Raw genomic sequence first — 12,979 nt, 5'->3', positions numbered from 1 at the left:
GCTTAAGGCCAGTGACATGTCAGGCAAGATCCCCAAGCAGATGTCTGCCCTGCACACAGGACGCTCCCTGCATTCCTTTGGCTTTTTTTTTTTTTTTTTTTTTTTGGCGGAACCAGGGATTGAACTCAGGTCCTTGTGCTTGCCAGGGAAGCACTTATTCCACTGAGCCATCTCCCCAGCAACTCCCTGTATTCCTGCCAGGGCTCAGCAGGCTTGATCCAGCCAGGTCTCTCTGCATTCTCCCCTTCCCTTACTCTTCAACACAAGTCAGCAAAGAAGAGGGAGGAGCCCTGTACTCAGCAAGCCCAGCTCTGTGCTTCTGGATAAGACCGGGTGACTCCCAGAGCCCTGTCCTTTCTGGAGTCCCCTCTCCTAAGGGGCAAGGTCCTGTCAGGCTGAGAGCCATGTGTGCTCTTTGACTGAAGGCTCCGACCTGTGCCCTCTTTGTAGGATCAGGGTGGTAGACCATACTCTCCCTGCCTCGCTCTCAGGGGCCTGCACCCCATCAGCATCCCTCAGCTGTGTCTGACCTCTGGTGTGGTCTGGGGGAAGCCCCTTCACTGGTCTCTATGCCAAGCTCCATGAGTGTGCTACGCCCTGGGCCAACCACCAGTTTCTACTTCAACTTGGATGGATTTTCACTGGCTAGAAAGGCAGAACCCCCAGGCCCTGAAGCGGAAGAAAACAAGCTGGCACCAGGAAGACTTTTCCAGAACATTCCAGAGCTGGCCAACTTTAATTTGGAAACAATTTTTGGCTACAGACATTCAGGTTTAAGGCACATTTCAAAGTACAAGGAGCCCCGTCACTGACTGGGAATGGGCTTTTGCCTTGTGGTTTTGCACGGGAAACAGAAAAAATGACCGCCTGGTCTTTTTTTTTTTTTTCTCTAAAAAGGAGTGAGTTTGGCAAAAACAAAGCTCATGATACTTTCTCACCAGATGCAGCTATTACAGCTGCAGGCCCTCCGTGAGGTTCATGGCTCTTACCAGAAATTTGTACACAGACTAATGTGCATCAGCTGGGCAATGACAGTTAAAAAAAAAAAATGCCTCCGAGAAAGAATATAAAAGTACACAACTAAAATGATGCTGAGGATCTCAGCCACAAGAAAACGAGGAATGATTGCCCAAGTCAGGAAATAAAATATCTACTCTAACAGCCTGAGGCTACAGTGGGTGGGAGGAGAAGGCTCAAGAGAGCCATGGCCACAACCAGGCCTGTAATCAGGGTGCCTAGGCCAGGAAGGGCAGGGCTCTAGGGACAGACGTGCACCTTGGGGCTACTGGCTGATTTGTGAGAAGCAGACATCATTTGGCAGCATCTTGGCATTCCGATGCCAGCAGGGGGTGGAAGTGAGCCACCAGGCACAGCTCAGTCGTTGCCCCCACAGATCTTCAGCAGGATCTTGCGGTAGTCCCCAGAAGTGTCTCCCTGGTCACAGGAACAAGAACATGAGTTAGGCGAGAGAGACCCACTTCCCGCCTCTGGATTCTCCCTGGCTTGAGCACTTTTGTGCACAGGCAGATCCATGCCATGGAGATGCCCCCACAGGTGGGGGAGCAGGTGGCCTACACCTGGGGGTGCGCACCTCAGCCATGACCAGGCCCGTTAAAGAACAGAAAGCTGCACTTGCACCCATGATCAAAGGTAAATAAGCAACCCCAACAAAATTTAAAATCGGGCTGGCGAGATGGCTCAACAGACTAAAGCACCTGGTTAGGCAAGCACAGGGACTGTGGTTCGATCCCTGGCATCACATGCCACGCCCCCAGGGTAGGCTAAGCCAGCCACAGAGCCAAGGCATAGTAGCATATGACTGTAATCCCAGCACTGGGGAGGCTGAAAGCAGGAGGATCACTATGAGTCTGAGTTGCTTAGTGAGACTCTGTAATAGCCAAATACATTTTTAAAAAAAAGGAAAAAAATCACTAGCTGGGACTAACTTTCACCCAGGCATTTCTGGACAACCAAACAGGGGTTCTAGCAAAATGCACAATGTATCCTACTTGGAGATGTATTATCTCTGTGGCCACCCAATGCAGGACATTGCTGTCACCTAGGCTGTCAAGTTTCTGGGAGCTCTGCCCTGCCTAACACCTCTGCACCCACTGTTGGGGGACAGCAGGGGGGCTCTGCTAAATCCCGATCATCTCCTCCCACCCTGGCTCTCGGGCAGCACAGCCTGTGGCTTCCTCTGGACAGCACAGCCACTGGCACTCGGGAGGGGCTCTGTCCCTGCGTACAAATGCTCTGCTGATCACAGCCACACCCTCACAGCACAAGCGGAGAGCTGCATCTTTCCAAGAGCAGCCCAACAATGTCAACTGCTAGAGTCGGAAATGAGGACAGCAGCTCCGTGACTTTCTCAATTCCAAAGTTCAGCAGAGTTCAGAACGTAACTGTCAGTCCAGCCACACAAGAACACGCGGCCAGCCTGGCCCCAGAACACTGACCAGCCAGTGTTTGCCACACAGCACTCCTAGGGAGGCAATCTCGTTAGCCTCACCTTAAACACGATGGGGCTGGGGCCCAGACAGGTGCAAGACCACACAGTTAGCAAGGAGAAAAGCAGAGACCAGACTCCTAGGTGAGCCCACAGGCCCTGGCAGAGCTGCTGCCTTACTCTGCCTCGCAAGAAATCAGTGAACCAGACCTGACCTCCAGGAAGCCTCTGCGATCACAGTTCCGAGAGGCTGGGACCCCAAAGACCAATGCCAAGTTGGAGGCGGCCCAAGATTGTCTGCACGCTACTGGGGGCCGCCCTGTGCAGTTACTGAGCAGCAGAGGCCAGGGATGCAGCACAGGGCCTGCCCTGCCCTCAGGAGCCGATGCCTGCCCGAGAGCCACTGCACGGACAAGGGAAGCCGCCGAGCACAGAGCCGAGGTCCGTCAGCACAGTGCCCATGTGCAGCCCTGAGGCCGAGTGCACGGCTTCTCCACAGAGGGTGAGCAGAAGGGAAGCGGGTGCACCTGGGAGGTGCACAGGCACCACAGGCGGCAGCCAGGGCCCGTACCGTGATGTCGTGGTACAGCGACTTGCCATACATCCGCTTGTACTCTGCTCTGATGTCCAGAAGGTCAACCTCGCTGCGGGACACCAGGATGCGAATCAGGGTCCGGTCCTTCGTTCCTGCTCCCTAAAAAGGCAGCCCAGGGACATGAGGAACAGGCCCTGCATCCCCTGCTTCCTCTGCCCTCCCGCTCCCCACTCAGCCTTCAGATCCCTGACTGTGGCCCTCCCACGCCTACGGCACAGGTGGGGCTGCCCACTTCATTACATACCCGCATGGCCCTGTTGAGCCTCTCAGCAAAGAAGGCTGGGGTGTTCTTGAGACATTTTACTGCAAGAGAGAAACACAGCATAACTATATCTTCAGAAAACTCTCAACCTAGGAGCCACAGAGTACACACGTCCTCCTCCCAGAGGCCGGGACACCAAGCCCATCACAGCATCCACCACCCACCCCCGCACCCCGCCTGCAGGCTCAGTTATCCCAGGATCATGACTCTGGCTCTTTGGAACAGAAACACACAGAGCCAGGATAGCCATCCCACTCTCTTTCCTGGCAGCCACTGTGACAGAAGGACAGAGAAGCACAGGGCCCAGGAGGGAAGAAATGCTGAGCAGTGAACAACTGTGTTGCTAAGCAGGCAGGAGGGGACGGCTGCAGATCCCGTGACCCCCACGGAGACAGACCAGCCAGCAAAGTCAGTGTCTCTGGAGTGCTCGGCCCACGAGCCACACCAGGGGGCCCTTGCAGAGAATGAGAAGTACCATCTGTCCAAGGAAAGCACCATGATAAAAATGGGCAGCAGGTACCCCAAGGGGCATCCAAGGCGCAGTGACAAGGGCCCCAGAGCGTGGACCCGGTATACACCCGGAGCATGCGCCCTGCTCCGGAGGCGCAGTTACCGGAGCTCAGCCAGCTTCTCTGGAACGGGCTTGCTGTGCTGTTGCAAGTAAAAATCTGCCCTGTGTTTCCATCGCAAATATCTACAAGTGCCTGCAGAGAGTATTTTTAGAGAAAGCTTGGCAGGGTATGAGTCACCCTCCTCTGGGAGAGCGGCTAGGTGCCTCCCACCAGGGCCCACACTGCAGCGCCCCTTTCGGGGCCATTCTGGGAACATAAACAACACACAGCCATCCCAGACAGCTGGGCTCACTGTGCCACGGGCAGGGCAGCAGCATGAGGTCCCAGCCTTCGCACTCTCTGGTTTTGACAGTTTGGGTCCTGAAGCTCTTTCTACGCACCACCTCTGAGCCAGAGGACAGGAACTACCCCAGCAGCTGGAGGCACTCACCAGCCCCCAGGACACCTACCCACGGCCAGCATGCCCTGCTCCAGGTCCCCCGACATCTCCCGGCAGATGCTCTTCTCGATGTCCCGACCTGTCATCCTCTGATACTCATTGAAAACTAGTGGGGACACAGAGAAACAGGTCACAGGATCCCCCGCAAATCCATGCTCAAGTCCTAGCCCTGGGCACTACAGAATAGAACTGTATTCAGCGATAGTCTTTAAAGAGGCCACTACATCAACACTAGACTTCTGGGGGGCCTGAGCTGGTCTGGCTGGTGTCCCACCGAAAGGCGGTAATCAGAATAGCCAAAGAGCAGGGATGTACACATACGCATGAGCCTCATCTTGTGGTTCTGTTTTTTGAGACTGGGTCTTGCTGCACAGCCCAGGCTGGCCCAGAACGCTCAGCAATTCTCTACCCTTCGCTTCCTGAATGCTGGGATTGCAGGTACGCACTGCCATGCAGGGCCACGACATAGGATTCTTTTGCTTTCCAAACTGCACCCCCACGACCATTCTGTTTTTCACTTTCAGTGCAGAGTCCACTAAATTATGGCAACATTCAATTCTGTTACAAACCAGGCTCTGTGCTAGCTAACTCTGCCCCACTACAGCTAAGGTCAGTGTGCTGAGTATAATCAAGACAGGCTAGCTGGGTACAGGGACACAGGCTGTGGAATCTCAGGACTTAGGAGGCTGAAGCAAAGGGAAAGACGGACATTACTGCTCTCCACTCAGAGCCCAGTGCACCCGACTCCAAACCCTCCTCTGCCTCCCTGACTTCCTCCTCATGGCGCCCTCCAGGTCCCAGCGTGGGGCATGGCCCTGGATCAAGGGCTTCTCCTGGCTGGCCCTATGGCACCCTGCCTGATGCCACCATTGCCGCTCTCTATAGGAGGCATCACCCAACACAGCTACTGCTGTGTGTGTGATTTCCAACTGTCCCCAAACAAGGGGGGAGCCCAGAAAAGACAGACCTCCTAGTAGCACTGTCCCCACTGCACCCTCAGCCCTATGCCAGGATGGGCACGTGGACAGAGCTCCCCATGCGTGGGGCTCGAGTGAGCTGCCCACAGCTGTGTCTCGTCACAGTGGGGTCCGTGGTGAGGTGCTCCAAGGACCCTCCCAACTGAATGGCCCTACATGCCAGCCAGCAGGGGCCTTTTTGCCCCCTACCTTGGCTTCCCCCAGAGCCCCTGCAAAGCCTGAAGTCCTGGGTGGCATCTGGTAAGTCACCAGCAGGGGACAAAAGCAAGCTCAGCTCTCCCTCAGCCCTGGGAGGCCTGGACAGCCTTACCTGCCACCAGGTGGGCCCGGCTGCGTGAGCACAGAATGGCATTGAACTTGGACTCATCTGTTCCCAGGCGGTTCTCCCCGGCCGCATACAGCTCCTGCAGGAGGAGGAAGGCGCACATGCAGTGTCAGCCTCGTCCCAGGCCTAAGTCACCCAGAAGAGGCAGGGCCACACAGAAAGATAGGAACCAGCACCCTGGCTGTGGGAGCCAGAAGTCAACAACCCACATCCCCTCCCAGGGAAGCAAGGGGAATTCTGAGGCTGGGACCTCAGACCAGAAGAACCAAGGCCAACTCAGGGTGCTGTGGGAAAGGAGTGGGCACGGAGCTGAGGGGCCAGGGCCAAGCACCGGAGGCGAGCACTTAGCAGTGGGAACGTGCGAGACAGCAAATGCTCCAGCAGCTGACAAACCATGCTGTAGACATGCGACTTCCCGTGATCTGCCCTTTTTCACTACCTAGTCCACGGCCAGGTGTGCCCAGAGGCACAATCTGCACTTGCCTGTTAAACTTCTGAAGGCTTGAGCCTCAAATAATTTGCCAACTTGCAACCCTGCCTCGCTGGCCACTAAAAGGCCTTCAAGGTCTCGGGCAGCAGTTCTGGACTCAAGAGCTGGACCCACTGCACTCACAAGCTCAGATTGTGCAGGTTAAGGTGAGGGTAATGTAGATCGGGGACAGCGGGAGATCTGTCCTCCATGAAGGGCGGGGAGGTACCCAGCTCCATCCCACCAGCACACTGGGAGCTGCACAGTGCTCTAGGGAACCGCTTAGCTGCCTGGACTCCCCCCTTGGTTCGCAACCATAAGGAGGACAGCAAGAGGTCAAAGGCTCCGCACCAAGGTGACAGCTGGCTCACAGGCTCCCACCCTCCAAAGCTTAGCAGGTGTAGGACAGTTCAGCAGTAGGCAAACAGAATAGTATTGCACCTGGACACGGGAGAGCCCCTTCACATGAGACCCACACCCACTGCTGTAGCTTATCAACTGCAGCCATTGTTTATCTTCCTCCCTCGCAAGGAGGGGAAAGTGGAATCCAGGTATGTGACTGAGCTGTGGTCCCAGCCAATGAGCAGCAGGACAGCACGCAGAAGCCGTGCCACATCCGCTGTTCCTCTGACCCCAGGGCACCTCCTCCTTCGAAGCAGGAGGGTGGGGGCCACCCTGGTTCAGGAAGCCCGGTGCAGTGCCTGCCCACCCACTCACCTGGACGTCTCTCTGGACGAGGGACATGTCCACATTTGTGCTTTCGTCTCGGTTTCCCTGAAAGGAAGCAGGGTGCAGGGTTGAGCCCACGCCCTGGAGGGACGCAGCACGCCATCCCCGTTCTCCCCCTCTCCTCCCTGCGCCGCCCCCTGGCCCCGTGGACTCCAATCTCCTGCTGCGGGGAAGGCACCTGAGAGAGAGAGATGAGGAGCCGCTGGAAGTGCCCTGACGTGTCGCTGCGAATGGCCTCCTCCAGGGTCTTTTTGTGCTCTGCAAGGGAGGCACAAGAGGGTCACCCTGTTGCTGCAGGCCCGTCTGCTCCTGAGCAGCAGCAGAAGAAAGGCCTGGGGTCCACAGCTAGAGGAGATATGTGGCCCATTGGTCCTTCCAGGGACACACACGCCTGGGACCAGGGGACTGCAACGGCTGTCGTGGGTTGGCAGGTCACACGCAAGGTCCTCCCGGCCGACCCCACTTTTATTACCCACTCAGGTAAACGGCAGGCAAGGCAGGGCCTCGGTGCAACCAGCAGGCTGGGAGTGGCAGGAAGTGGGTCACGGGGGGGGGGGTAGAGGACACAGGGCGCAGAGGGCGCAGCCAAGACCGTGGGGGCGGGGCCCACACCTGCTTTGTAGGCCCGGCTCAGCTCCCGGATGTGCTCGTTGCTGCGGGAAGCCAGGATCTCGATGAGGCAGGCTTCATCTGTGCCAGCGCCCTGCAGGGGCAAAAACACAACCGACCACGTGCTGCAACGATGCCCGGGAGAGATGAGGCAACGGGGCTGATAAGGAGACACAGCCACTGCACTGCCAGTGCTATCACCAGAGTGACTACCCCTGGGAAGCCCTGTGACAGTGTTCCCCACAGACTAGGAAACCATGACTCAGAGGCACAGCCACTGCCCGGGTGGGGTTGATGTATTCCAAGTTCAGCCCTCAGATGAGATGACAAACAGCTGGGAAGATGAGCTGACAGAGACGTCAGAATGGCCATATGGAAATACTCTAGTCCCCAGTGGACTGTGGGTATGGGGAGACCTCTAGGACAGGACAGCAAGAGTGAGGACAGAGGAATTACCAGGCTGGACACAGCAAAAAGGCAGAGGACAGGGGTCTGAATCTTGGCTCCAGGGCTTACTTGCTGTGTGGCCTGGGGTAAGTTACTTAGCCTCTCTGTGCCTTGGGCTTCTGGTCCATAAAATAGGAGTGGTCCTTGCAAGCGTCATGAGGATTAAGTGAGCGTGGAGAGCACTTTGTTCGGGTCAGGAAGGAGGCATGGCATGTGTCAGCTGTGTTTATGACTTCCGCTGCCCAAAAGCTACCCTCAGATTCCTCAGTATTTACAAAAGGTGTATGTGCCGGCCTCCTTATCCAGGGTCCCAACACACCTGGGGGCACCACTGACCCCTGCTCCCCTCAGGAAGCTGATGGAGGTGGCACCGGGCAGAGACTATGCCAGCTCTGCACAGGACCCTAAGGACCTGATAAGGTCCTGGTCACAAACAACCTCATGAGGAGCCAGCAGGGAGGCGCAGTGCCATAGGAGCCGCCCACTGGGACTCTGGAGAAGGGACAGCTGGGCCTGCTGTGGCTGGGTCCCCCGCGGGGCAAGCATGGGGAAAGCATGGGGAAATCCCTTCCTATAGCACAAGGACCCCGTGCAGAAGCACACAGAGCAGCAGCAGCAGCAGCATGATCCCACAGCACCTGGCTTCCTCCCGGCTGTGCATGCGCGGACACGCACAGACACGCACGCACCTTAATGGCCTCCTTTATCTCAGACACGTCGAACAGGACTGGGGTCTTCATCAGGGCCAGGATGGCCTTCTCAAAGTTCCCTGACAGCTCGGATTTCAGGTCTTTGATCAAATCCTGAGTAGACACAAAAACCAACAGAGACTGCACAGAGGGGACCAACAAGAACAGGCTCCACTGTTGAGCAGCAACAGCAGCAACATGGGCTTCACTCTAGCCAGGGAGAGGCCCGAGCTCAGGGGGACTCTTCAGAGCCTGCACCAGTGGGGGGCCGGGGTGCATGGCGCTGAGGCTGGCCAGGCGCTGAATATAGCACTCGCCGGCTCCACACTTGCCTAGTGTCCACCCAGGACTCAGATCCCAGCTTCCCTGTGTTTATTCTGATCCAAAAGCCTTTTCCTCCAAAGTACGCAGAGAATCAAAACCTCCAGATGCAACATAGAAAGGCAGGGAAACTGAGGCCAGCAGAGGGAAAAATACAACCCTGGTCTCAAGATATGTGGCATGGCCAGGGCTGAAATCCCCAACTCTGGGCACCTGTACCAACTTCAGTCCCCAGTGAACCCAGGGACGGTTCCCTTGGGGCATCCTTCACTTCAGATGGGCGCCACCAGGCAGTAGCAGCAGGAAGTGCCTAGGGCAGCTTAGCAGCCCTCCAAGTTCCAGGCCCACCCAGCTCTCTGTCCTCCTGCAGCACACGCCTCACCTTGCCATAGGCTGTCTTGAAGGACAGGCTGATCTGCTGCCGCTGCTTGTTGGAGCGGCTCCCCAGGCAGTCGATGATGGCCTGTTCGTTCGTCCCTGGGGAGGAGGAGGGGGAGCCACAGGGCCGAGGGTCACCGGGTGCTCTGTGCCTTTGCAACGCCCTGGCACGCAGCCTCCGATTCTCCCAGGTGACCCCCACCACATTCAAAGTCATGTCCTCTTCTATCACCTCCCCCAGCCCCCAGCGTCCATGTGAAACTGCACAGGAAATTAGAGTGGGAGAAACACCAACCACCCAGGGTTTCTCACCAAAGCCCTTCATGGCCTTCCGCAGGACCTCAGCATCTCGCAAGGGGTCAAAGCCAGAAGCGTCCGTGATGGTACCTCGGTTTCCAAACTGTAGACAGTCATAGGTAAGAAGATCCGCACAAAGGGGCCAGGGAGTTAGCTCAGTAGAATAAGTGCTTGTCTGGCAAGCACAACGGTCTGAGTTCAATCCCCGGTTCAGCAAAAAAAAAAAAAAAAAAAAAAAAAGATCCGCACATACGACTTCCCTCAGCCCACTCCACCCCCAGACTCTGAGACAAGAGCTGGGTGTGTAAAGGGTGCAGGAATCGAGAGGCTCCTCATGGGCTCCCTCAGCCCCAGGGCAGGGGGACCCAGGAGCAAAGGATGCCACAATAAACCGAGAAGTAAAAGCTGCAGGGCTGTGCCTCCTTACTGCCCATAGCCTTGCTGGCAGGGGACACTGGGCCAAGAGGCTCCAGGCACTGGGCTCAGGTTTGGACCAGCACTCACCGTGGCTGGGGGAACGGCGGGGGTGACGGTCCCGGACCCTGAGTATCCTGGATAGCTTGGCATCGGCTGCTGACCCGGAGGTGGCACTGGTTGCTGCCCTGGGGGTGGCACTGGCGGCTGCCCAGGGTAAGTCATTGGTGGCTGCCCAGGGGGTGGCACTGGTGCCCCTGGGTAGGGTGGATAGGAGGGCATCCCAGAGGGTAGGTTTCCCCCAGGGGGTGGGTACATTCCAAACGGAGGAATAGGCTGCTGGGAAGGAGGGGGCTGCCCAAAGCCACCAGGGGGGACTGGAGGGTAACCACCCCCAGGGGCTCCGGGATACAGGTTGGCTCCTCCAAATGTCCCCGACATGTTGGCCGCCTGCAGGGACACAAGACAGAGCCTGAGGCTCACCACAGGCCAGCTGTGCTTTGCCCTCTGCCCTCCCCACTCCAGAACTCAGTGCCTCCACAGAGTGCCAAGCGCCCCACACTGTAGCCAACACGGCCTCACGAGGTGTAGCCAGCTGGGACTTGGCCCGGGCTCCTCTGTACCCACACCAGGCACCCCCACCCTATCTGCAGAGCATGCAGCCTTTCGCCTCCGAAGGCTACTCCTTCCTTCCCGGGCCCATGGATGAAAACAGAGTTTACAGCCCTCGAAGATACAGTGGGCTTGGTGAGACCCTATCGTATCACTCTCCTACCAGCACACTTAGGTCATGAGGCTTGGGTGGACTCATGCCCATCCAGAATGAGGATCCCACGCCTGAGCAGGTACCTGGGCTCCCCTGGGCTCCCCTGCTGCCCAGAGCACTCTAGGTCAATGGCACCACAGGGTGTGGCAGCCCTAGGCATCCAGGTAGCACCTCCTCCTCTTCTTCAGACCTTTGCTGACCCTTACCTTAAAACCCTCACATCACCCCACCGACCCGACTCAACCTCTCACCAGCTCTTGTTCCTGCGGTGCCCCTAGTCTCAGCACCACCTCAAGCGAGCTGACTCTGTCGCTGTTCCTTGCCAGTCAGCCAGGGCTGAGACTCCTGTTTATTCTACTCACAAATCCCCAGAGCCTAGAACTGGGCCTGGCACCAATTTGGGTGTGTACTGGTTGCACTGTTTCCAATGAACACACATTTGTGTTTTCTGATTACAAATTATGTAACTTTTAAAGCAAAACAACAAATAAAAGTTGGGGACAAATCTGCCCAAACTACTGCATATTCCCACCCCCAGGACCAAACCAGAACAGCCCCCCTTCTGTGGACACACAACACAGCACACACAGGTACATCCACAGCGCACGTGCATGCACACACACACACTCACAGTGTGCACACACGCATGTTGATGCACCTTCCTTAGGCTTACAATGTGCCCACAAGGTGCTCAATTCATTTCCAGGAAGACCCGCCCCACTGAGCACCCCAAAGCCATAAGGACCCCGGGAGGCCATGCTTTCAGTGCACTCCTACCCCTCAATTTATGGAAGGGAGAGCTGAGGTCCAGAGAGGGCACTGGGCAGCTGGCAGAGGCTTGGTAAAGACGCCCCTGTTCCACGAGGGAGAGGGCACACTTCACGCTCGCAGTCACTGCCAGGCTCAGGTCCCCGGTGGCGGTGTAGCTGTGCCCCAGGCAGAAGGACAGACTCACCATTCCTGAGAGGTAGTCTTGGTTGTACTGCCCTGCGTAGTTGGCCACGTTATCCAGCCCGATAGGGGGCCCACCAGCTGGGGGGTAGGCAGCACCCCCCCAGGCACCACCACCTGAAAGGAACACCAAGTGCTCAGCCCCGTCTGTCCCCTACCCAAGGAGGTAGGTGGAGGAGCTCAGGAAAGGTAGCACTGCAGAGTCTCAGGCCAGTGCTACAGAGGACAGAAAGGTCAGGTGGACAGCTAGGGCAAGAGGCCTGTCCCTCGTTCCCTACTGCACACTCAGTGCGGAGCAGGAGGATAGACACAAGACAAGACGGCCACTCTTGGACTCTGTGCTGAGTTCAACATAGTGGCAAGCTCCGGGGGCCCAAGGATTCATGAAGCCGCAAAGACAGAAGGCACGGTCCATCCAGTATAGCTCTTCCAAGGGATGAATCAGTAACTGGAAGGGAGAGGCAGGATGACAGGCTAGAGGGACCCTGGCCTGCATCAGGGAAAACAGACTCTAGCCATTGTCCATAAGGAGACAGCAGTGACAAGCGCAGCTCTGGACCAGCAAGCCGGTCATGCCCCAGGGCTCAGCTACTCAGGCTTGTGTCCTACAGAGTGAGCAAGGCCCGGGGGAGCCTGGCCCAGTGCTCAACCAGTGGTCACAGAGAACCTTGGCCACTGAGACCCACAGTGTGGCAGCTGGCACCATGGAGGGCTGAGGATGCCCATAGCGCTGCCCTTCCTGAGTCGCCTGCCTGTCCGCGCTTGCTGCTGGGGGTGGGCAGCAGCGCTGGCAAAACGGACAGGGCACAGAATGGAGCGAGGTCGGTGCTGACCAGTCAGCTACCAGTCAGCTACCAGTGTGGCCCTGTGACAGGGCGGCTCGGCCCCTGCCTGCTGAAGGGGAGGAAGAGCAGGTCCAGGGGCCCCAAGACTTCACTCCCCAAAGTGAATGAATGCCAGGGGCCCCCGGGGTGAGGGACAACTCAGACACCCTTAGGGAGACCTCAAAATGCTCTTTGTCTTCCTTCAACCTCCTACTTCTTTCCTGAAAACAGGACAAAGGCCGCCTGAGGGTCAAGACCAACTTGACTGCCAGCCAGGCCAGTTAGCGCGACAGTGCATCCAGGCACCTAGACCACGGCAATGGCAACGCTTTGGAGTACACCATGCCTGAGGACTTACCTATCTACCTCTGGTATCCAGGACGACCCAAAAGGAGACTCCAAAATTCATTTTGCAAAGGAGAAGACCAAGGATTTGTTTGTGGTCACTAACAAGGCAGCATGACCCAGG

At 57.1% G+C, this 12,979-nt stretch overlaps 1 protein-coding gene across 2 annotated transcripts in view; it reads right to left on the bottom strand.

Annotated features, from left to right (window-relative positions):
- Positions 1-700: 700 nt before the first annotated feature.
- The window catches only part of Anxa11 (annexin A11), a 42,577-nt gene continuing 30,298 nt past the window's right edge, over positions 701-12,979 (bottom strand). For both annotated transcript variants that reach the window (XM_004624085.2, XM_023719112.1), the window contains 13 exons: positions 11,691-11,803; positions 10,060-10,419; positions 9,571-9,658; positions 9,263-9,357; positions 8,560-8,673; positions 7,427-7,517; positions 6,993-7,072; positions 6,803-6,859; positions 5,602-5,695; positions 4,325-4,420; positions 3,286-3,344; positions 3,018-3,140; positions 701-1,434 (listed from right to left, as the gene is read on the bottom strand). In XM_004624085.2, the coding sequence (XP_004624142.1) occupies positions 1,375-1,434; positions 3,018-3,140; positions 3,286-3,344; positions 4,325-4,420; positions 5,602-5,695; positions 6,803-6,859; positions 6,993-7,072; positions 7,427-7,517; positions 8,560-8,673; positions 9,263-9,357; positions 9,571-9,658; positions 10,060-10,419; positions 11,691-11,803 (1,430 nt within the window). In that variant the 3' untranslated portion in view covers positions 701-1,374. The remainder of the gene's footprint in view (positions 1,435-3,017; positions 3,141-3,285; positions 3,345-4,324; positions 4,421-5,601; positions 5,696-6,802; positions 6,860-6,992; positions 7,073-7,426; positions 7,518-8,559; positions 8,674-9,262; positions 9,358-9,570; positions 9,659-10,059; positions 10,420-11,690; positions 11,804-12,979) is intronic.

This window comes from Octodon degus, unplaced genomic scaffold (assembly GCF_000260255.1).
Source record: "Octodon degus isolate 3935 unplaced genomic scaffold, OctDeg1.0 scaffold00005, whole genome shotgun sequence".
NCBI lineage: Eukaryota > Metazoa > Chordata > Mammalia > Rodentia > Octodontidae > Octodon > Octodon degus.
Note: the sequence above shows the minus strand (reverse complement) of the source record. Positions and strands in the feature narration are given on the sequence as shown.